This window comes from Choloepus didactylus, chromosome 4 (assembly GCF_015220235.1).
Source record: "Choloepus didactylus isolate mChoDid1 chromosome 4, mChoDid1.pri, whole genome shotgun sequence".
NCBI classification, from domain to species: domain Eukaryota; kingdom Metazoa; phylum Chordata; class Mammalia; order Pilosa; family Megalonychidae; genus Choloepus; species Choloepus didactylus.
Window position 1 is genome coordinate 165,645,572 of NC_051310.1, and position 23,229 is coordinate 165,668,800.

At 32.4% G+C, this 23,229-nt stretch overlaps 1 protein-coding gene across 7 annotated transcripts in view; it reads right to left on the reverse strand.

The window, feature by feature from the left end:
* HECTD1 (HECT domain E3 ubiquitin protein ligase 1) overlaps nucleotides 1-23,229 on the reverse strand; it is a 129,915-nt gene that overhangs the window by 20,004 nt on the left and 86,682 nt on the right. For 5 of the 7 annotated variants that reach the window (XM_037834739.1, XM_037834743.1, XM_037834742.1 and 2 more), the window contains exons 13-26: nucleotides 19,028-19,250; nucleotides 18,206-18,469; nucleotides 18,031-18,107; nucleotides 15,824-15,958; nucleotides 15,082-15,228; nucleotides 14,005-14,099; nucleotides 12,752-12,857; nucleotides 11,002-11,136; nucleotides 10,302-10,441; nucleotides 9,706-10,029; nucleotides 8,756-8,922; nucleotides 8,480-8,656; nucleotides 4,502-5,338; nucleotides 3,584-3,805 (exon numbers count right to left, since the gene is read on the reverse strand). In XM_037834739.1, coding sequence (XP_037690667.1) covers nucleotides 3,584-3,805; nucleotides 4,502-5,338; nucleotides 8,480-8,656; nucleotides 8,756-8,922; nucleotides 9,706-10,029; nucleotides 10,302-10,441; nucleotides 11,002-11,136; nucleotides 12,752-12,857; nucleotides 14,005-14,099; nucleotides 15,082-15,228; nucleotides 15,824-15,958; nucleotides 18,031-18,107; nucleotides 18,206-18,469; nucleotides 19,028-19,250 — 3,049 coding nt within the window. The remainder of the gene's footprint in view (nucleotides 1-3,583; nucleotides 3,806-4,501; nucleotides 5,339-8,479; nucleotides 8,657-8,755; nucleotides 8,923-9,705; nucleotides 10,030-10,301; nucleotides 10,442-11,001; nucleotides 11,137-12,751; nucleotides 12,858-14,004; nucleotides 14,100-15,081; nucleotides 15,229-15,823; nucleotides 15,959-18,030; nucleotides 18,108-18,205; nucleotides 18,470-19,027; nucleotides 19,251-23,229) is intronic. The other 2 variants (XM_037834744.1, XM_037834745.1) reach the window with 2 other exon arrangements.

Sequence of the window (23,229 nt, forward strand, 5' to 3'; positions counted from 1 at the left end):
TATCAGTTTGATATTTTTTTTGTATTGACATAAAACAATGGTATGTCTTACAGTCAATGGCTTCTTCGATTCGATGGATGAAATATATTACTCCCTACCACATATAAGGTGTAAGTTTCCTGCAGTTTAGGCAGTAGTCCCCATGGACATAATGTGGTGGCAGACAAATCAATTCCATTTTTTGGTATATTTTTTAAGGAAAATAATCTAAGTTCATAAATTGAAACTTTATCTGTTATCTTCACTTTTACACACTTTCTCATATTTACCAGACAATATAAGAGATGGATTATGTAAGAGAGCACCTTCTTCCACAGATCTGACCATATCACAGAATAAAATCATGCCTTTCAAAACATAATATAGTTTCTGGAAGACAGTGGGGTGGTTCCACACAAAGATATGTGGTGCCACAGGGTCCTGCAACCTCACTGGGGGCATATATACTTAAGAGGATCTGGGAGCAGGGACATGAATGGACATTTGCACACTGGTGTCTATGGAGAGAGTATGCGTGATTTGCAATGGGTAGAGGTGGCCTAAGGGTACACTGACTGAGGAACAGAATGGTGAACTGTTGTGTGTGCATACAATGGAATACTTGAGCAACTGCAAGGAGTGAAGCTGTGAGACATGCAACGAGGTGAATGGATCCTGTAGACAGCATTTTGAGTGAACTATGCCAGAGACAAAGGCAAACACTATAATGCCTCACCAACGTGGACTAACTACAATGTGTACACTTAGAATTGAACCTTAGAGCACAGCTTATCAAGGGAACGCTTATTGTAACGGTCCCTAGATTGTAAGCTTCTACAGCAGTCACATCTGTTCCTGAATTGTAATGGCTATCTATCTTCAGATTCCGAGATGCTGATCCCTTTGTGCATAACCTGATCGATCCCTGGAACTTTGGGTATCTGTGTGACACCTAAAACTCAGAGCTAGAACTCAGCAGATACGAATGTCAGTATTAGCATATATAGCAACTGTTAAGAAAGACGAAAAAGAATCCAGACTTCAACTAAAGATATGAATGAAGCAGATATGGTTAGGACTAGGGCAAATTGGGCCAAAGGGTAAAGGACAATAATGACTGTGTTTTGAAATTTCAAATTCCATGTGAGACCAAGGGAAGAGATGTTTAATTGGTGCAAGAGCTATATTTCTTAAACAATTTAACTCATACAATCTGTTCAAATACCATAATTACACAGAACTTTTAATAGGAAGTGAGACCTGGTAGGTTTGCATACATTAGTGTGAAATAGCAACACATCCCAAAGTAATTTGGGCAGAGAATAAAAATATATAGTCAGGGCCCCACTGAGGACCTCGGGGAAAGTGAAGAGGCTTCTTCACTTGGATTACTGCTGATGTTCTCACAAACACTGAGGACTAGCGGTTTGATGTGCCGAGCCCTCTATCACGGGACTTGCCCCCATGAAGCTCGTTACTGCAAAGGAGAGACTAAATCTGCTTATAAGTGTGCCTAAGAGTCTCCCTCTGAGTACCTCTTCGTTGCTCAGATGTGGCCCTCTCTCTCTAGCTAAGCAAACTCAGCAGGTGAATTAGGAATGTAGAAAAGGGAACTTTCCTTACCTAACAATAACCTTTAAAAGCTGACCAGCAGCCCTCACTTTTTATACTCTTTCCCACTAGCATATCCACAAACTTCTTAAACTTCACATAATCAAAAACTAAAGTTTGAAGTTAACAAAAAAAACCCAAATGAGTAGGAAGGGGTAGAGGGGCCCCATAAGAAATACTGAAGTGGAAAATAACTTATTCAACGAACTTACAGTAATTATAATCAATTTGCTACACACATTTAAAGGGGAAAGCAGAAGCAGAGAAATGTAGTGACTTTCCTAAAACCAATAACCATCAGATCACATTCTTGGCTTGGCTCAGGAGAGGCCACATTTTCAGAAAAAAGAAGGAAACATGTTAAAAAAGGACATACATAAAATAGTAGTTAAAATATATTTTCATTTCTTTGAAATAAATTTTTATAAAACAACAAGCAATAAAATCAGGTTGTGCGTTAAATGGTATTCCAAAACAAGGATGAAGGGAAAACAATCTTTCTGGGAAGGCATTTCAGCAATTACTCTTCTAAGAATTTATCCTAAGGAAATATATAAAATACAGTTCAAGGATTTTCAGTCACAACAATGTTTAGGGTAATGGAAAATATGAAACTTAATATCCAAAATTTACTAAATAAGAAAATACACAATCTAACAGTGGGATATTTAGCAATCATTACAAATGTTGTAGAAATCTATCCTGTGGTGTGAAAGTATTTTCACAATATACTGAGTGAAAACAATAGACTAAAAAGGAAATAATTCACTATTGTTTGGGGGGGGGGACCTCAAAAAAGTTAAACATTTTATTGACCTGGCAATCACACTTTTAGGCATATAACGAAAAGAAATTAAAACAGAGAATCAATCAGATACTTGTACACCAAAATCCATAGCAGCATTATTCAGTGGCCAAAAAGTAGAAACAATCCAAGTGTCCATCAACAAATGGATACAATACACACAATGGAATACTATTCAGCTGTTAAAAGAATGAAGTTCAGATTTATGCTACAACATGGATGAACCTTGAAAACATTATTCTAAGTTAAATAAGCTAGGCACAAAAGTACAAATATTTTATGATACCACTTATAGGCAATATCTAGAATAAGCAAACTCATAAAGTCAAAGTAAATTAGAGGTCAGCAGGGGCTGGTGGGAAGAGGAATGGGAAGTTATTGCTTGAAAGGTATAGAGTTTCTGTTTGAGGTGATAAAAACAGTCTTGGTAATGGATGGTGGTGATGGTTACACAACACTGTAGATGTAATTAATGCCACTGTATTGCATACTTAGAAATGGTTACAATCACAAACCTTATGTCTGTTACCATAAAATTTTTTTTTTAAATAACTTAAAAAAAAGAAAAGAACATAAACATCAAATGATAGGCATCAAATAACAGTGACTGTCTCTGGAAGGTGGGGATTAGAGAATTTTTATTTTCTTTTACATTTTCTATAAAGAATTCAGTATTACTTTCTAATAAGATAAGATTAGAATCATATTTTAACTGAATTAAATGGTTTTATTACTCTATAGTATGCTAGCCATGGTGATGTAACTACACATCTAAGCAAAAATTAAGTAATTTGAAAAATTCAAATTATGTGATTAAAGAATTATTTCCCAAAAGCCTTGATAAGTGTACAGGAACATCACTTTACAAAACTTTTCAATCTGCAGTATTTCTATTCTTCTCCTATAAAGATGTTAAATATTTTTATAATTATGGTTCTTCCAATAAAACTTCATTAGTGACAAAGGGCAAAACAGAATGACACATAAAAGTTCCTACAACTGCTTTGTTTATAATCAGACAGTTTCTTAATAGTTCCTCATATTCATGGTTAGTTTTTTCATCTTAATGACATACCATATTTCTAACAGGGAATGTTCTCTAACCAAAAGTTAAAAACATCTCAGGAGAAAACATAATAAAAGCATCCCCATATAAATATCTATATATTTTAATTTTAAACAACTTACCATATAAGGAATACTCTGCTTCTTGACCTGTGTCACTCTCACTGGAGGTTGATGTTAGGCTGGTGGTTAACGTATTACTCAATGACTGGCCAACTGATAAAACTGTTGTCGCTGTAGCTACATTGCTGCTGCTAGTAATACTGGATGTTGACATAGTTACTGTTGATGTAGTACCAGGTGTGGTCAAATTAGGGAAACTCTGAGCACCCATAAGAGGAGAAGCTAAAGATAAAAAAAAAGAATCAAATCAGTACAAATGTGATTGTATGAACATTAGAAAAATCAGGTTTTATATTTAGGAAAAACAATGAGGCCATGACACACACTAATAATGAAAACGCTGAAAAACAAAACAACTTTGTGAACCCAACTGAAATCCAACTAAAAATTCTTGTTTTTATGCTTTTTTTTCCAAAAAATTAATCCTAAGTTTTTAAAAGAATTAAACAGGCAATGAAATAATTCCCAACAATATTTTCCAAGGGTATTACTTTGACCCATTAATAGCTCAAATTAGAATTAAATAAACTTCCAAAGCTGAAATCAATATATGCTCTAACAGTTATAAAATTGTGATTCTATACTTTCAAAGGACGGTGATAATACTTAATAGTCATCTATTCCCTCATGCAACTTTGCTTAACCATTTATCATGGAGGAATGAAAAACAGAAGTGTTGCACTGCTTTATCCTTTATAGAGTAAGAGGTTCTTTATTACACCTGATCTGAATTCTTAATATATTATGATTCTATAGAACTCACTTCATATTCTTCCAGGTGCTAAATTTGTTGCAGTTATAGCTAACATGGTTATTGATCTAATTAAAGATAACAGCCAGAATCCAGTGACTGTGAGACCCTACTTTTTTTCTTCAAGTGAAAAAACCATTGCGTTCCATAAGGAAAAGCTCACTTACTTGCTGTGCTCATCACATTCCTCCCCAAAGTATTAGTGTTGTTATCACTGCTGCTTCGGCTTAGATTCATGTTGTTCGTGGCATTAGTCCGTGCTATGTTTGCCACTCTCCTTACAAAACTCTCCAAGCTAGATGTTTCTCTTGAGGAAAGGTTAGGTACACTTGCACTAGAGCTCATGGGGGCCCCGGCAGCCAACAAAGAACTCACTGACAGTCTGTTACTTGCTGAAGAACTAAGAGGTCGTTGTGAAGCTGCTTCTTTATTAGTTAATTCAGATACTGAACTAACATCAGGTGAGCTAACACTAACAATTCCCATGGATATTGCACTAGACTCCCCAGGAGTACGAACAGAACTATCAGGGCCTAACTTCCTTTCAGCATTTTCACTTCCGGTTTCCGCTGTTAAGGTGCTGGTGCTTGCACTGGAAGATGACCCTACTTCTGCTTGAGGGACGTTTTCAGCAGATGAAAGAACAACAATCGGTTCATGGACATCAGCTCCTGAAACTATACTGTGTTCCATTACAATTTCTGATCTCCGTTCCGTTTTGGTCGAACCCAAGCTGATGTCGCTGCTACTGGCCACGCTACACACAGAACTGCTGCTTCCTTTTCTACTTGAGGAGCCTGCAGCAGCAGATGTCTTGTCTGGACAGTTGTTTTTCACCAAGCTGCTCCATGATTGCGTTGTGCCTGAAACAGTGGATGAAACAGGTTTGGGTGATGCCACTGTATCAGGGTCGTACCCTGGTGCAAGCTTGAGGTCAAATTTTCCTTCTGCGCCCATACGGTAAGAGTTTGAGCCACCAGCATCCCAGGTGACATCAATCCAGCCTGGAAAGGGACAGGAGTTTGTGAGACCCAGCAGAAAGCAGATAGGAGCGTGTCAGAAAGTAGCTCCACATACGGGATCAGGTTTTCATCAGTGCTGTATTTCTGACTTTCTACCGTCACTTAAGGTCTGCAACTAAAATTAAACGTAAATGAAACATTTTTGACTATATAAGATTAGGCTAGCTATCTGAAGGCCTGTATTATTTGAATCACAGGTTACACAAGTTTTCTGGGAAACTTTTTAAAATTCTGCTTTTGGTTTCCCTTATTCCTGAACTGTTCACTCTGGTGATATTTAAAAACAATGTAACGGTCATGTTTATATCTTTTGGGGTATCTTTTAAATGGAAGAACTGTTTAAAAGATTTTTCTTAAAAGGCTGAAACAAATGGTAAAACATTGCAACTTCAACAAATATAGATGGAACCTTAGCAAAGTTTTTTAATCACTAAATATGACTGTGTGGCCAGATGGGCTTTATAGAAAAAAAAACAAAACTCGTTCATCATTCATTTCTAAGTTTGAGCTAACCCCTCTAATTGACAGACAAAAGAATTACGTATCACTGTGGAAATTTTAGGCCACTAGCTCAAATAAAACACTAAGTTAGCACTTTGATTGTGTTCTCAAAGTTCAATGGTTACTTGATTCTGTTATGATTAAGTCTAATAAATTTGAATAAGCGCAGTAAATTCTAAAAACAAAATTTAAAAAGCATGCTATGCTCTTTATTAGAACCAATATGTGAAAGTTAATAACATGTAACGAACTAACAAGCCATTATAATGACAATCTAGATTTACTTATATTTGGAAAATATTTTTTTAAAAAAAGGTAATTAACTTCCCAAAGTAACAAAATATATTTGCCTATTAGAAAGAAATTAATAGGAATTTTGTCATCCTATTTTAGTTTTATAAGCTTACTAATTCAGATGAAAAAGAAACGACACGTAAAAAAACTTTTGTCAAGTATTAAAAGTCTACATGAGGTTTAAGAATACTTTATTCAAACGCACACATACACACACATACTAACAAGCCAAGTTCATTTATGTATATGATGAGGCTGAGACGGGTATAAGTAATATTAAATTACCTGTGGAAATTATCTGCATATGAGTTCTTTGAGTGGAAAACTGACTGCCCCAAATCTATATAAGTAGCTTAGATGAGATTTCAATTGCCTCAATGTATTCTGTATGCTGAAATAACCTCTGAAGAACCAACTTTTAACTATCTCTTCTGCTACTAAAAAGTGTGAGAAAAGGCAAGGTTCAAAAACATATTTCATTCCCAAATAAAAATGACATCTGTATTGTACTAATTTAACACAAACTATACTGATAATTTATTTCATAGCACTTATAAAATTTGTAATTACATGTTTATTTGTTTCACCCAGTAAGGCAGGGGATCCTACTTTTTTGTTGACCATTATATATCTGAAGTCTAATAAAGTACCTTTGTAAATATACACTTGTTATTTGCGAAATAAATGAATAAATGGAAGTTTCTACCAACAAAGAAACGCTTTAAAAGGGAAACAGATTTAGTTTATATAACATGGAAAAATGCTTTAAAAAATGCACACCAGATTCAGAATGTTTAAACCGATATCTAAAAACCTGGGAGAGCTAAGAAAGGGTACATAAAGTTATGCTATTTGTAACTGTATTAACTCAAAATTCTCAACTCCTCCTATCCCCAGAGGATAGGATTTAAAAATAAATAAAGCTATAATGACTAGCTACAAATTAGAAATGACTGGCGTAAGTATTTGAAAGCTACAAAGCCTCTCTGACATAAGGTCTTAAGGTATGACTAAATGGGAATAGCCATGCTGGTCAGCTAAAACAAGTCCTTCCCAACTGCTAAATTCTGCAATTAAGATTCCAATTTTCCTATGTAATCACTTCAGATGCCTACAGCTCCAGAAAAATAAACTGCATTCACTTAACCCTAATTAATCTCCTCTCGTCAGGTCACACACTTCAAGACTAAAGCAATTTAGAGGAGATAGAATATTAGCAAATAAGCACCATTAAAATGCCAAAAACAAGAACATTTGAAATTTCTGAGTTGAATGGTACTAATATCTCAACTATTACAGGTATTTATGAATTTTGGAAGTTTACACACACACTTACTATAAACCTGCTATGATTACAATGATTTGCAACTAGGGTATAACTACACAGAAATTCATTCTTAGAAAGTGCATTTTGTAGTGTGGTAATTCAAGGAAATAAATCTTAAAAACAATATAATCAGAGAAATTATTTAAATAAATAAATAGGTAAATACCTTTATCACATAACCTATGAATATCTTAAGATTTAATGCTAGTCATTCTCCTAGGCACTGTCACTTTTATTAGCTTTTAAAGTATTTCGTGAAAGTTGAGATTTAGAACATTTCTCTCTCTCTCTTTCTCTCTATCTCAGTACTAGGCAAAATGGATAAGAACCCACTACTGTTTAGGCAAATTATCTGTTGATAAATCAGCCTTATATTGTAAGGAAAAAATTAAGTCATTACAGTTGCCTCTAACAGTGAATAGTAAAAATCTACAGCATCAAAGGTAAAAAGGAACTTGCTTTAAACAATAACTCCTACAAAATATGAAAGTTAAAATTCCAAAGAAAAGCTGATAGATTGAAAAACACTGTGAAATAACTCATAATGTACTAAAAAATTAAGAGACTATGATTCTTGTTCTATGCTTTATTGAAAAAAATAATTTAAAATGTTAATGCTTTATCTTCTACACACTTTAGAATTCAGTAAAAATTATTGCCTGATTTCTGTGAAGCTACTGATAAAAAGAAAAGCTTAAGAAATTAATACAAAACCTAAAGGAAACTTGTTAAGTACTGAACTTAAAAAAAAGGTAGAAAATGCGTTGAGGGTATCTAACTTATTAACCACTTGTTTAACTTGTTGACCACTTCAAAATTCTAGTCAAAATTCAAGAATTAAAAAATTTTCTATGTAAATGCTCTTTCCATTTTTAACGTGAAATAAATGTATCTACATAAGTGCCGATAATTTGCAAATTATCCAAAAATAACAAAAAAGGAAAAAACCTCCTTATTTATGTACATGGTTTCTACACTGTTAGTGCTAAGCCTCTACTCACCATTATGCAGTTCTCCAGTGACGGTTCCTTCCCCCTGTGGGCTGCCATCCTGATCTCGCCATTTCCAATCCAGGCCTCTGATTACACGGGCCCCTGGAACCATGTATTTCAGAACCTGGGAGCGTACCAGACGTCTCTGTCTTCTAAGATTGGCTTCTGCTTCCTTTGCTGCTCTTCCTGTAAGGTAAAGATTGAAGGAAAACATAAACAAAATCACCTTTAATAAACAGAGTTAATGTTTTAGTAAATTAAGAAAACCTCACATCAGCTCTTTACCTAGCTGATCTTCACATACTCCATTTACAGTGCCATAAAGTTCAAATCCAGACAATGAGAGGTAGTGCGTTTGTCCGCTAGCATTCTTCCCCATCTGTTTTATTCTCACATGTCGCCACCCTTGTTTCTCATCTTTTGGTGGATCAAGAGGCCAGGTTGCTGTTGACCTGCAAGTGTTAGGGAAAACACTGTGTCATGTTTTAAGATACAGAAAAAATATGTTCAAGATAGAGAAGATTTTATACAAAATGGAGAACTGCAGGAAAAATAAACTAAAACTTTCCTATTCAGTCAATAGTATATTAGGTATTAAAATTTTAGCTTTTAACTGTTAATCCTAATCTAAAGAAGCTCCTTCCATAACACCTAAAATGCAGAAAGCAATAAAATTCCATACTCTACCTGAAAAAATGTGCCACAGACAATGTACAAATTAAAACTTACAAGAACTGTTTTTTTAGAAATATAATTAATCACTTTATATCTTATAAGATAATATATGATCAATATATAAAATTTAGGAAAAGAGATACATAAGAATAAGAAAGTTCTAAAAGTTACCAATAATTCCATAACCAGCAAGAGGACATTATTAATTTGTTGAAACATTCCTAAGTATATGAATATATGGAGAATACAGTAAAAACCTAATTCCACTTTTTTTTCTGTTAGTGTATGTTATACACATATACAGTTATATACCAATTTTTAAAAATAAATAGGTTCCTCTTTTACTAACGTTCAATCTAAAACTTTTGACAAAATTTTGATGGTAAATATTTAAAAATTTTAATACTGAAATTATAGTATCAAGTGATTTGTTTCAAGAAAGAAAATCTTGCTTCAAAATTTCACAAAGTAAGGATCTCTAAGAGTCTATAATTAAGTTACAAAAACAACAACAAAGCTCTTTATTGAGCTTTCAAATTTGCAAAGACTCCTCAACTAACCCTGGTTCATTGAGACTGCAGTCATCAACATGGGTATACAAAGAAGTCCAGTTCTGTCCATCTTTGGATACCTGGAAAACCCAATTTCTCAGTGCAGACCTTCCATAACCACGAGCATGACGAAGTGTATATGCTGACGGTATCACCCACAGACCCAGATCTATGGCAAACCAGGCATTCTTGTCATCATTGCTATGGCAATTTAAAGCTGAATTATCACGACTTAATATGTCTTCTAAGCGGCCATAAGGTAGATTTCTTCCTTCTGATGATGTTACTACTACGAGTCCATAAGCAGCTGGATTTACCCACTCATACGCAGTTCTACAGAAATTTTAAAAAATTAAGTTAACTGTTAAAATAATTGCATTTGTTCAGAAGTTTTTAAATTTAAAATTATATTAATTTAAATAAAATTCAGCAAGTAACAATTTAGACATTTTTTCCTCATAAAAATTTGGATAATCTTAAATTTAATCTGTAAAACAAAATTTAACTGCAAGATACTCAAAAAATAGTTCATAATTTTATTTTACTACCCAGAATCCTTTTTCCAGGTGAATGCTGTCACTCTAGATTAAAACAGAATGACTTACTTGGCATTTGTCCCAATCCAGTAAATGATTCCATTTTCATCAAAATCATGCTGATGCCGAAATATAAAATTTTGGCCTTCTCTTAATTTTCGAACAAAAACAAATGAAGATCGGTCAAAATCATACCACTGCTTTGCCACCTAAACCAAAGAAAATATGGAAGATATTAGCCTTACTAAAACTATGTTCAAGCTTATTACCCATTTTTTTCTTCCATCACTTTAATATGAACTGCTTTCTTTTATTATAACGAACGCTCATTAAAGAATATTTGAAAAAGTAGAGGAAAACAGAAAGTTCCACAAGCAAAATACCCCACTATTAATACTGCATGTACTTTTTTAAGTCTACCATTTCCATTCAAAGGACAAAACGAAGTTTTGATGATACTGTACACACTTTTCTATTTATATATCTTGAGAGCACATAATATTCAAATGAGTAAAAACATTACCTACCTAAACACACCTTTACTGACTGGCACTGAGGTTTTTCTCAATATTTCAGTATTACAAATAAATGTAATCAACATCTTTATGTAGAAAGCATTTATTATGTATAAGATTATTTTCTTAGAAAAGATTCCCAGAAATGGAATTACAGGGGCAAACTTCTGAAAACATGTCTCTCAAACTACCTTCTAAAGGGCCAAATTGCAACAGAGAATGCATATTTCACCATGGCCCTGCCAGTAGCTCACCATTTTCAAGAGATACTGTTCTAGAGATTCAACCGTAGCTAAGGGTTCCATTTTCAACATTCTGCCAGTCCGATCTATCAAAGCAGTTTCACCAGGTGCACGCTCCAACCGAAATCTTAATCTTCTTGTAAGTATCTACACAGAAATGATCAAAATGCTTCAGAAAATACCTTGTTTTTGTCCTTACACTTGTAAAAACAAGATATGCTACATGAACAAATCAACTGAGATTTATAAAGTATAATTAGAGAGGATCAATGAACAAATACCTGTTTTTTACTAAATGTTAAAAAATTTAAATTAGAATTTTTAAACAACTTCAACTACATGTTGCAAATAAAATTATTATAATACACTTTAGCAGAAGTATTACGTACCTAACTTATAACTCTCAATTTCCATATACGTTTTTGAAAAGTAGTAGTTAAGCTAAGTATCTTACTAATAAGCAAGAAGCATGAGACTAGCAAATTTAGGTAAGCTCATTTCTGTACAAATCTTAACTTATTCTATAGAGACCTGGTAAAATATCTGTATGTACATTTTGATAGCATTTTAGACCGCAAATCTACCAGAGGGTACATTCCTGGATGTCCTGTCTTTGAATCTTACACAATCTCCTGAAAATGAAAAGTACAAATAAACAACGCTGGACGTATAAGCAGCCCAATCCCCAGTCTTTGAGACTTAACATCCACATCACTTATGTAGCAGGGATAGATCAAAGAATCTTCTTGCTTATCTCTTTCTGAAACAAAACAAAACTAGCCCTGTACATCTTGTTTAATACTTATACAGTGTCAGGTGTACCAACTATACCAACTAAACTGTATCTCTGGAGAAGCTCTCTAGTCTAAGGAGGGCTAAGGGCTTCTGAAACACTACTGGATTCTCAGGGATACAGCATGTTTTCTTTGCCTTGAGCAGGCACTGTTAAAGCAAACAGATTCTTAGCCACTTACTAAAGGCTGTATTAAAAGAACGATTCCATGCAGTGGAATGCAAGATAGGTTGGAAAAAAGACAAGATTCAAGGCAGAAGGACCTGCTAGGAATTACTAAAGTAATAAACAGAAGATGTTATAAAGATCTGTGCTTGGATATGAGCAATGAAAACTTAATCTGACTTGTCTGTTCACATCTGGGTCCTCATCTTCAAAGAAAAAGAAACACTGGATGAGTAAATGAGAAATGTCAACTAAATAATGTCTAGGAAGATAACAGGCTATAAAACCATATAACAACAACAGCTTTCCCCAAGGATCAACAGGAATGGCAAAGGATGAGATCATCTGGCTCTAACCAATGATGTACAGAAAGACATTTAAAAAACAAATTTTTTTTCATTTTTTATATGATGACCAAGAGCATACAGAGAACAAAAGGGATTTGACTCATAATTTCAGAGCAAGATCCCCCTTTCTCCACTGATAAAGTATCTTTTTCCAAGTATGAGCTACCAAATATAATTTATTACTTACAATAAATATTCATTAAATAAATACATGTATCACTTTCCACAGTGATGTGATTATAAACAAAATAGACTGGAAATACCAATACATTCAAGAGTCATTAAAAAGATCAATCAAATTATACATAAGCCAGCTTTTAAAGATTAAGCAGAGTAATAATAACTCTTATTTTAATCCAATGTAATAGGAAAAGAACTTTTTTTTTTTTTTAAGAAAAATATAAGACTGTTACTAACTGCATTCAGCAACAATAGCTTCTGTATTTTTCATGGTTACCTGGAGGTTATATGTGGATCCTGGTGTATCATACAAATGGAGAGGTAGACGTTCAATAGATTCTAGTACAGCTATTAACTTTCTAATTAATGCAACCGCTGGTCGACTGTGAGGAAAAATAATAATCATTAAAGCTTAATTTTGTATTATTTTACTTGAGTAGGCAGAGATATTCTCACTACTCAACATCCTTCACTTAAGCATATTTCATTTTATCTAATAAAATTCTTAACTGCATTCAAAACAGATGTGTAATTTATTTTTTAAAGTTTAAACAATTTCATTATGTAAATAGCTGATACATACAAAAGACTGTAAATGCAGCAAAGTTTTAAAACCTTTGATAATATCTGATGGCAAGGGTATATAGTAAGATATTCTTTCTCATACATTATTGGTTAAAGTCCAAATGGGGGTGTTAACTTTCTGGAAAATAATTTGACAATGTTAATCAGGAAACTTTAAAAATTATCTCTAACCTTTGTCACAGTAACATTGTTTAAAGGAATTTATATAAAAATATATTTCCATTGAGACAAGTATATTAATAAGAGTAATAATTTACAAACAACTAATATGTAATACAGGAATGTTTCAGTAATAGTATTTCTGTAAAATGTGGCATGCACTCATTAGAAAGGGTATTTAAAAAACAATGGGATTAATTACATTCCATTTATGATGAAAAAATTCAATCACGCATACAAAAGCAGACAATATTGAATAATGAACCATCAAACCATAATCCACCTTCAGCAAATATCTACTAATGGCCAATCTATTTCTATCTATATTCCCACCCACTTTGTACCATTCCATATATTTTGAAGAAAATGTCAGATAGCATATAATTTCATCCAGAATTATTTTTAGTATATATATCTAAAAGAGAATTCTTTAAAATACATATAATCATATCATTATCATACCTAAAAAATAACTGACAATTATTACTTGATATCATCAAATATTCAGTGTTCAAATCTCCAATTGTATCTTAAATAAGCATGTACTTTAACTGAGATAATCAGCTGTATTCATAGCAAACATGTAATTTAAATGTTCTCCTTTATTCCATTACGTTAAAAAATTTTTTTTAATTTCCTATTATACATTTATTACATAAGCTACATTTTTATTGAATAAAAGGGTTCCTATTGTGTATATAAACACTATATTAACTCCATTTTATAAGAAGTATAACATCTGAACAAACATTGAAAACATCAAATTAAAAGAAATTTGGGGTTTACCTTTCATCATCTTCATTTTCACTAAAGGCTGTTTTGAAAACATTTATTCTTTCTACAAGCTGACTACAATCTTGTTTCATATCTAAATCCATGCTCTAAAAAAACAAAGTATAAAGTACAAAAGAAATTTTAAGCTTCTTACTGAAATTTATCAAAAACTCATGCAGATATGAATATTAATATATTTGTCAATAAAAACTGAGAATTACTATTTTCTTTCAATTAAAAATCTTATATCATTAATAGGCCAAGGCTAACAGATACACAGACTTTTCACCCCTTCTGTCAATGTTATAATGCAGTCAGCATAATTATGCTGCTAAATCAGTGTTCCCCAAAATGTAGATGCAAGATGATTTCAGATAGTGTATAAATGAACATTTTTCATTTTAACAGTATGTATTTACTATAGTGGGTATTAGAAAAAATATAACTGTGTATCAAAACTATGAATTTCATAGATATGGCTGAATAATATAATGTAATATATCACTAACTTTAGTACTTGTAAATAAATTCAAACGGTAAAATTAATGAAGGGGATACACAACTGAAAGCATGATTTCCTTCATTAAAATAAAGGAAAAAACTTTACTACAAAAAAGTTATTCCAGATAGACTTAACTGAAGAGAAATATAAAGTTATTAACAAATCCTTCTAGCAAATATTTAAATCAACTTCCTGCTGTCACTGTTCATAAATTAATTTTATATTATATAATTTAGGAGCTTAAGAAAGTATGTAAACTTACTCCATTGTTTATACCTTAAAAGAAAATTTGAGTAGTGAATAATACTAAATCTTAGGCTAAGATAAGTGTTTTATTCAACAAAACCTTGAGCTTTGATTACAACTAGGGAACTTAGAAATCAAAACGGACTCAATTTAATTAAATTGGCTTGAACCAATGACACCATTTAAAAAGGAAAGGTTGGGGTAACTATAAATAATATTTATTCTCAGTTTTTTAATATTTCTTGACAAAACAAACTAAAATTCAATATGCCATAAGTGTAGCTACAAATAATTTTGAAAACTGTATTATACTTTTGTTCTCTATTATTTGATAAACTTACATTGTTTAAAACAGTAAGAAGTGCTTGCACCAAGCCACTACTGCACATCTCATATGGCGAAATTGTGTTTTCATCCTTCAAAAGTACAATTAGGTTTTCTAAAGCTGTCTTCATTAAATCTCTCCAAGTATTCTCACCCTCAATACACTAAAAGTAAAAAAAAAAAAAAAAAAAAAAAAAAATTAATGAAGATAAACAATAAACATAGCTCTTAAGGTGTTTTATCAGAATACCAATTATTGTGAAAATAAATTAAGACAGTAAGCAAAGATTAAGAATTTCAATTTATTAGAGCAAATTACCTCTACCAGATGTCAGCAAACTTTTCTTTAAGGGTTCTATAATAAATATTTTAGGCTTTGCAAGCAAGCCATATAGTCTCTACCATTGAAGCACCAAAGTCACAGGCATAAATATGTAAACAAAAGAACATGGTTGCAAAACAAAAAATCAAAAAAGAGCATGACTGTGTTCCAATAAAACTTTATTTATGGACACTAAAATCTGATTTTCATATAATTTTCATGTGTCATGAAGTATTATCTTTTTGTTTTAGTTTCAACCATTTAAAAATGTAAAAACTATTTTCTTAGCTTATAGGCCATACAAAAACAGGGTAGGCTATAGTTTGCCAACGATTTAAATCAATACCCAGAATATAAAGGATAAAGAGAGAAATGAACTAAGATTCAGTGTAAACTAAACTTTATATTCACTAAAATCTAGAGACTATCAGACATACTTGTCTATTTGTATGAAGTTCCCAAGATGACTCTAACTGAGTTGCTATGTTTCTGAGTGTTACCACTACTCCACGAGGCATGCTTTCAACAGCTTTGAAGTGATCGTCATATAAATCTCGAGCCATAGTTCGTACCTACCAAAATAAACAAAGCAAATGTGAATTTTCACTACAATTAATTTTACCAACTCTTTCCTTTTACATATATGTTAGGCAGCTTTGAGAATTAGGATGTCTGCGCCATATCAACTTCCAAAAAATGTTACTACTCTTCACATATATCAAAAGTATGTCAAAAGTTCTAACAGTTCAAAAAGCACCACAGTAGATTGCAGCAGACTGTTAACTAAAATATCTCTTATAATTTCAATTTTCAGTTAAGTTTTATGTTTATATGTAAAATAGGAGCTTATTTTGTTTTTATCTGTAAAAAATTAACTTGATTCTTTTTATAAAGAATTCTTTTTATAAAGAACAGTTTACAAAATTATACTGTTTACAGTGAACCAACTAGAAAATACAAATAAGCAAAATGAAGAAAATTAAACCACCTGTTATTCCATCTACCAAAGTTGACCCTTTGAAGATTTGGGGGTTATATACCTTAGATTTCATGTTGTTTTTTTCTATTTATATATTCATACATTTTATATATATATATATATATATAGTGCTCATATATTTACATATTTCACCAGGGGAAAGAATTGCTACTCCGTCCATTTCAGCACTGATTACCTTTCACAAAAAGCTGTTAGAATAAAGTTGTTTTAGAAAGGAAAGTATACATGTCCTAGGCTTGGATCTGATGAAATTTAATAACTAACACTCTTTTAAAATGTGTGTTTAGGGTAAATTTAAGATTTACCTGATTTCATTTAAAATCACAAACCTAACTCCAACAAAGCTCTTTAATGTAATGAAAAAGAAAAAAGAAAAAAAACCTCTCCTACTTAATAATACCTGTTCTAATCTATTTTGTTATATGCCTTTCAGAATTAAAAGGTAAAAAGTTCTAGATATTTGATAATTTGGAGAAACATCCCTTCAAAAAACAGTACTAATCAATAAAAACTGATTAAAACTAATAAATTATTTTTACCTAAAATTAGTATATTTTGATAGGTACTGCTTTCATACATGGAAGGAACAGCCACTTAGTCACTGAGTTTCTACTGATTTCAGTTCAAGAAATTGAATCCATGATTATATTTTCTTTAAAGAAATGAAAATATGGGAATGAGACTACATTCTCAGTAATTTACTGCTCTTTCATATTGTACAATTTCAGTTCTCTGTGAGTTTGCCTAGATCTGATTGGTTAACACAACACATGGGGTTGTGAGAAATCCCTGAGACAGCTGAGTAGTATTCATCTTTATAAGAATTACTTAACTCAGATTCCTTTCAGCATCTAACCTATGTTCAAATGAGTAAGACACTTCTTTCTTAAATGCTCTTAATATATCCTGAATGAGAAGAAATCTCTGGCCTCACACTCTTTAAACACATGCAAAAGCAATAATGAGGCAATATATTTAGCTATAGAGGCATGATATATTCATCAAAAGAAATCAAAGCTATTTTCTTTCCAGGGTCTAGCATGTGAAAATATCTTTGGGATGATCCAGCACATCAACAACTGGAATTGAAGAAAAGAATGCTTTTCTATTAAAAAAAACACTGCTCCAAATGAAACCCATGATCACCATTCCTAGACATGATCACCATATCTAAGATGCCTATTAAAATTAAGCATCAAAATAATCTGAATCTAGAACTAGACATTCAAATTTTGGTATCACAAATCATTAAATCTGGATTGTAAAAGCATAATAATGCATTTTCTACCCCATTATATCTCTAAAAACATCATTATCATAAATAATTTCAGTACAACTTTAAAGTTTATGTAACATTAACAACTCAAATGATTAAAAACTTAAATTTTATGTTTTATCTCATTTATAAGGTCAGTTTTGATTTAATGCTGATATTTACAATGCTGATTTTTATTGCACAAAAATTATAAATAAATATATATACACTGTGGAAAATAATGAACATAGAAAAAGAAAAACTAAATATATGTTATGTTAGAATAGCTTATGAAATAAGGCTCAATTTTTTAAATGTTTATAATCTACCAATGAAACCTTAACAAGTCAGTATAACAGACAGAAAAATAGCACATCCCACAAATATACCTTTTGCTTTGTTTTTTCTAACTTCGATTTCAGTTTTCTGCCTCTTTTGCCAGTCCATCCAGTCACAAATTCTGAACCTTAAAAAAGAAAAAAGGGCATTTCACAGAACATACTTTCTGCAATTTAACATATTCATCTATTCTTACCTGCTAAACTAACATACCTACATACTTACCCAAAGAAGTTTCTGCAGTGAATGAATGTTTAGTTCCTCTGTTCGATTCAAATACAAAACCAGGTAGATCTTCTTTCAATATTGTAGCTTGCTGACCGTCCGAGTTATGAATAGCAATTTCTCCTTCTTTCAAACATGTTAGTGACCAGTTGCCTACAGTAAGTTTAATTGGTCCTGGTGCTGAGAGGATAGGCTGACTTGAAGTGGATGGCTTTACTTGACCTCGGGCTCTTTGTAACTTCTCTAAGAATTCACTTCTGCTTTCTATAAAGGCAAAATGCTTGTTTTAAAACCTCATTCCTTTCAAAAATTCTATGTTTTACAACAAAGGAAACTACCTACCTATTGGAATTTGGTAATTTCATAAAATAAACTTAATTAATAGACTTTTGTTCTTTAGTATCCTCCTATCAGAGTATAATCTATTTAGGTGAGGCATAAAAGCAATCCTACAGGCATAATTTTTTAAAAGATGAGGCTTTAGGAAAAGATACAACGACCTGAGACAGCAAAACAACATGAAATTTATCCCTAAGTGACAAAAGGTAGCTTTACCAAAGAGGTTGAAGAGATTAAAAGTAGATACAGTTGGAACCCAAAGTATAGCAGTAAACAATGCTTGTCTCGTACAATTATAAAGGATTGATGAAATGCCTCCAGGTACAATACTTTTTACTGTTGATATTAAAGAAATTAGCCTATACTAATATGGGATATGCTATTTATATGACAATGTAGCAAAAATAAGAGCAGAAACACAAGGTGTAAAAATTGTACAATTGTAGAAACTTGTCAACTCTTTTAATTAAAACAAAGTATTACCTGAACTATCTGATCCACCTTCAGGACTACCACTTGAATACATGGTGGCGAGTTTTCCATCCAAGATAAATCTGAACCATCCATTACTGCCATTAGATAATTCCAAGGCTGCTGCATCACTCCAGATATATAAACAGTCCCTTCCCCTAATGATTGACCAGTCTCTCCAATGATATGGTTTACCTTGCTGTAATTCCTTAGCATCTTCTTGTGGTTCATCTTCCTAAATAGGTAAAATTGTTCAATGAAATGAAGAAATTAATTTATATCTCAAATATTCAGAAGGATTTTTAAAACATGACCATGAATCAAATTTAGAATTAAAACATCTTGAATGTAATATTTAGTTGCCTTATAATTTAATTAGTGTTGTGATACAAATTAAATCTTATGAGTCCTAAAAATTGTTAAGAAATTTCTATAAATAATAACCTAAGTTATTTCACTCGCAGGTGTTAATGGTAAAGAAGACTAATGGAATAGCTCTACTCCAAATTAACTAATTTTCTAGTACCTTGCTAAATTCACTACATCTCTGGACCTAATAGATTATTTGTAAAAAAAAATCAAAAAAAAATGGAGGTTTTGACTGAATAAGGATGAAAAAACATGGAGCAGCATAATCAAAGGAAATACCTGAAACTGTCAAAGTGCAACCAACTAACCCTGATACTTAAAGACGATTGCATAACTATGTAAATCACACAGTGTGACTTTGTGATTGTGAAAACCTTGTGGCTCACACTCCCTTTATCCAATGTATGGACAAATGAGTAGAAAAACAGAACAAAAATTAAATGAAAAATAGGGTGGTATAGGGCTATAACATTTTGGGTGTTGTTTTATACTTTTATTTTTATTCTTATTTTTATCTTTTTTTTGGAGCAATGAAAATATTTAGAAGTTGATTGTGGTGATAAATGCACAGCTATACAATGGTTCTGTGAACAGCTGATTGTACACTGTGGATGACTGTATGGTATGTGACTATATCTCAATAAAACTGATTTTTTTTTTTTTTTTTTTTTAATTTAAGGCCCCACTCACAGTCAAGTGAATCAAATATACTGGATTATTCCTACGACCATAAAATATATTTTAGTTGCAGCAGGTCTTTAAAAAAAAAAAAAAAGCAGCCTGTAAACATTTTGTCTTCCTAAACTAATATCCTAAAACTTTTTATCTTGTTGACATTTAAAGGTTGAAAATATTCACGTAAAATATGAATTATGAACTTTTTCAATCATAAGGAATTCTGGTCCAGAAAATGATGATTAACAAGGACCAGGACTTCCTATCCACAGTAAACAACTAAAAACTGGAAAAAATATATGAAAAGGGTGCTTTCAAACACCCTTAGGAATCACCTGTGATTCCCATGAAAATGGAACCAAATGAGCTAAGTGCCTTCCAACACAGAGGAAATTTTATGGCTGGGCCCAAAGAAAGAGGGAACACAATCAGAGCCCAGCAGTATGAGCTGAGGAAATGAAGATCAGAGTTTGTGGAGGCTAAGTCAACTAGAATATGTAGAGGCTTAATTCAGAAAATTAGGAAATGAAGCAGAGAAAGAGCTCCAGAAATCTGCGAAGAGGTCACTATGAGTCTTCACTGAGTAACAGGCCAGCTATGTATAGAGTGAATACAGCTTAGTGTTAGACAGAGAGCACCAGGAAACTGCAAGCCTAATAATTCCCAAGGCTCACAAAATGGGTGGCTGGATGTTCACATTCCAACCAGAGAAGAAAATTCATATGGATCAGCCAGGGCATTCGGTGAAGATTCCATGGGAGTTACATGTTAGTAGCAGGGATGAACTATCCCTAGAGTGAATGCTATTCTAGAACTACCCAAGTAAAGCTTTAAAGGAAGCAATCCAATTTCACTGCAAATAACCATTTCACAAAATAAATCCAAATAATTTTTTTAAAGGAAGACCACAAAATCCAGACACTCCACAATGTAACATTCAGTATGTCCAGCATCCAGTTAAAAATGACTACACACAAAAAAAAGCAGGAAAATATGAGCCAGAATCAGGAGAAAAATCAGTCATTAGAAAAAAATCCAGATATAATAGATGGAGGAGGACATTAAAAGACATTGTAACTACTCTCAAGTATTCAAAGGAAAACATCAAATAATGAGAGAAATGGAAGAAAAATATGAAAAATACAATACTAGAAAAATATGAAAAATAAAATGTCTAGAAAAACTTCACTAGACAGGAATAACAGATTAGATCAGTGCATTTGGTAGTGAACTTGAAAACATCAGCAGAATCTATCAGACATGAAGCAAAACAAAACAAAACAAAAGACCAAGTGGAAAAGAAAGTCTCAGTGACCTGTGTAATAATATTTAGTCTAACATAAGTGTAATTTGAGCCCCAAGCAAAAAGAAGAGAAGGGGCAAAATATGTGAAGGACTAAGAGCTGAAAATTTTCTAAATTTGATCAAAACTATAAACCCACAAATCAAAGAAATTAGTGAAACCAAATCAGGGATATGTGTGCATACACACACTCACACACGCCAACCACAGGAAGGCACATCAAAGTCAAATTGCTGAAAGCCAGTGATAAAATCTTAAAAATAGCCACAGAAAGAAAGGATAATGTATGTAAGAAGGAACAAAGTTAAGAAAACTACAGACTTCTCATCAGGAACTATGCAAGACAAGTGATAATAGAACACCGTTCAAGTGCTGAAAAACAACCAACTGAAAATCCTGTAGCCACTGAAAATACGCTTCCAAAACGAAAGCCAAATAAAGACATTTTCAGGCAAACAAAATTTGAGAGAATTCTCTGTCATGCCTTTTCATTTTCTAAACAGTGTCTTCTGAAGAGCAAAGTTAGTAATTTTCATGATTTTTATTTTATTGTATCTCTTTATGTCCTACTTAAAATGTATTCATGTTTTGATATTTTTTTTATTGTATATTCTTTTTTACATCCTATTTAAAAATGTTTGCCAAACCGAAGGTCACTAAGATTTTCTCCTTTTTCCTCTAGAAGTTTTTACAATTTTGTCTAAAACATTTAAGTCTGAATTACTTTGAGTTAATTTTTGTATATAGTGGTAAGGTTCTTTTTTTTTTTTTTTGCAAATGCTATCCAACTGTTCAATTGTATGATTTCTTAAAAAGATCATCCATTCTCAATTAAATTGTCTTAGCACTTTTGATGAAAATCAATTGACCCTATAAATGTGGGTCATCAATCTATCTTTATACCATTACTGCAGCTTTATAATGAACACTGGAATCCAGTGGTGTACTTCCTTCCAACTTTATTCCTTTTTAAAGGGTGTTTTGGCTACTCTAGGACTTTTGCATTACCATATGAAAGTTAGAATCTGCTCATTAATTTCTACAAAAAGCTGCTAGGAATTTGGTTCCAACAGCTGTAACATACTTCTAGAATGACAGAATTACAGGAGTCTGAGCCCGGACACCATTTTTTTTGTTTTGTTTTTTGTTGAATTTCCCAGTAATTGTTATGATTAGCCAGACAAAATCACACACACACACACACACACACACACAGATACACACACAAACCCCTCAAGAGTCTATAATCACAATCCAAAACCCCACCATTCTCTCAAAAATATTACTACTCTATCACTAATATATAGTAAGCATTCACTAAGTGTTAGAATTAAGTCATTTCTGGCAATTAATAGAGATAGATAAGACATTTTAAATTTATATGGAAACTGAATCTGGTGGGTGAAAATTTGATGAGTAACAGCACATTTTTATAGTCTCAAATTATCTACCAACAAATTACTTACTAATCACAAAGGTTAAAATAGTAACATTACAGTAGAGAAACCTGGCAGAGATAACCAAGTTATCTAGGTTAACATCATTAGTAATAAGACAAACATATATCATGTGCTTCTAAGAAGACACATGATGCACTAAGAAGTACATATCACCCCTCTCTATTGTATTCCTGACAAAAACAACATAATCTGAATCTAATCATGAAGAAACATAACACAAACACAAAGTGAGGGTCATTATCCAAAATAATTGATCTGTCCCCTTCAAAAAAATGACACAGCTATGAAAGACAAAGAAAGGCTGAGAAACTAATGCAGATTTAAGGATATGTCAACTAAATGTACTGCGCTCCTGGATTGGATTCTGGACCAGAAAAACTTGCTATGAAGTATATTACAGAAAAGTG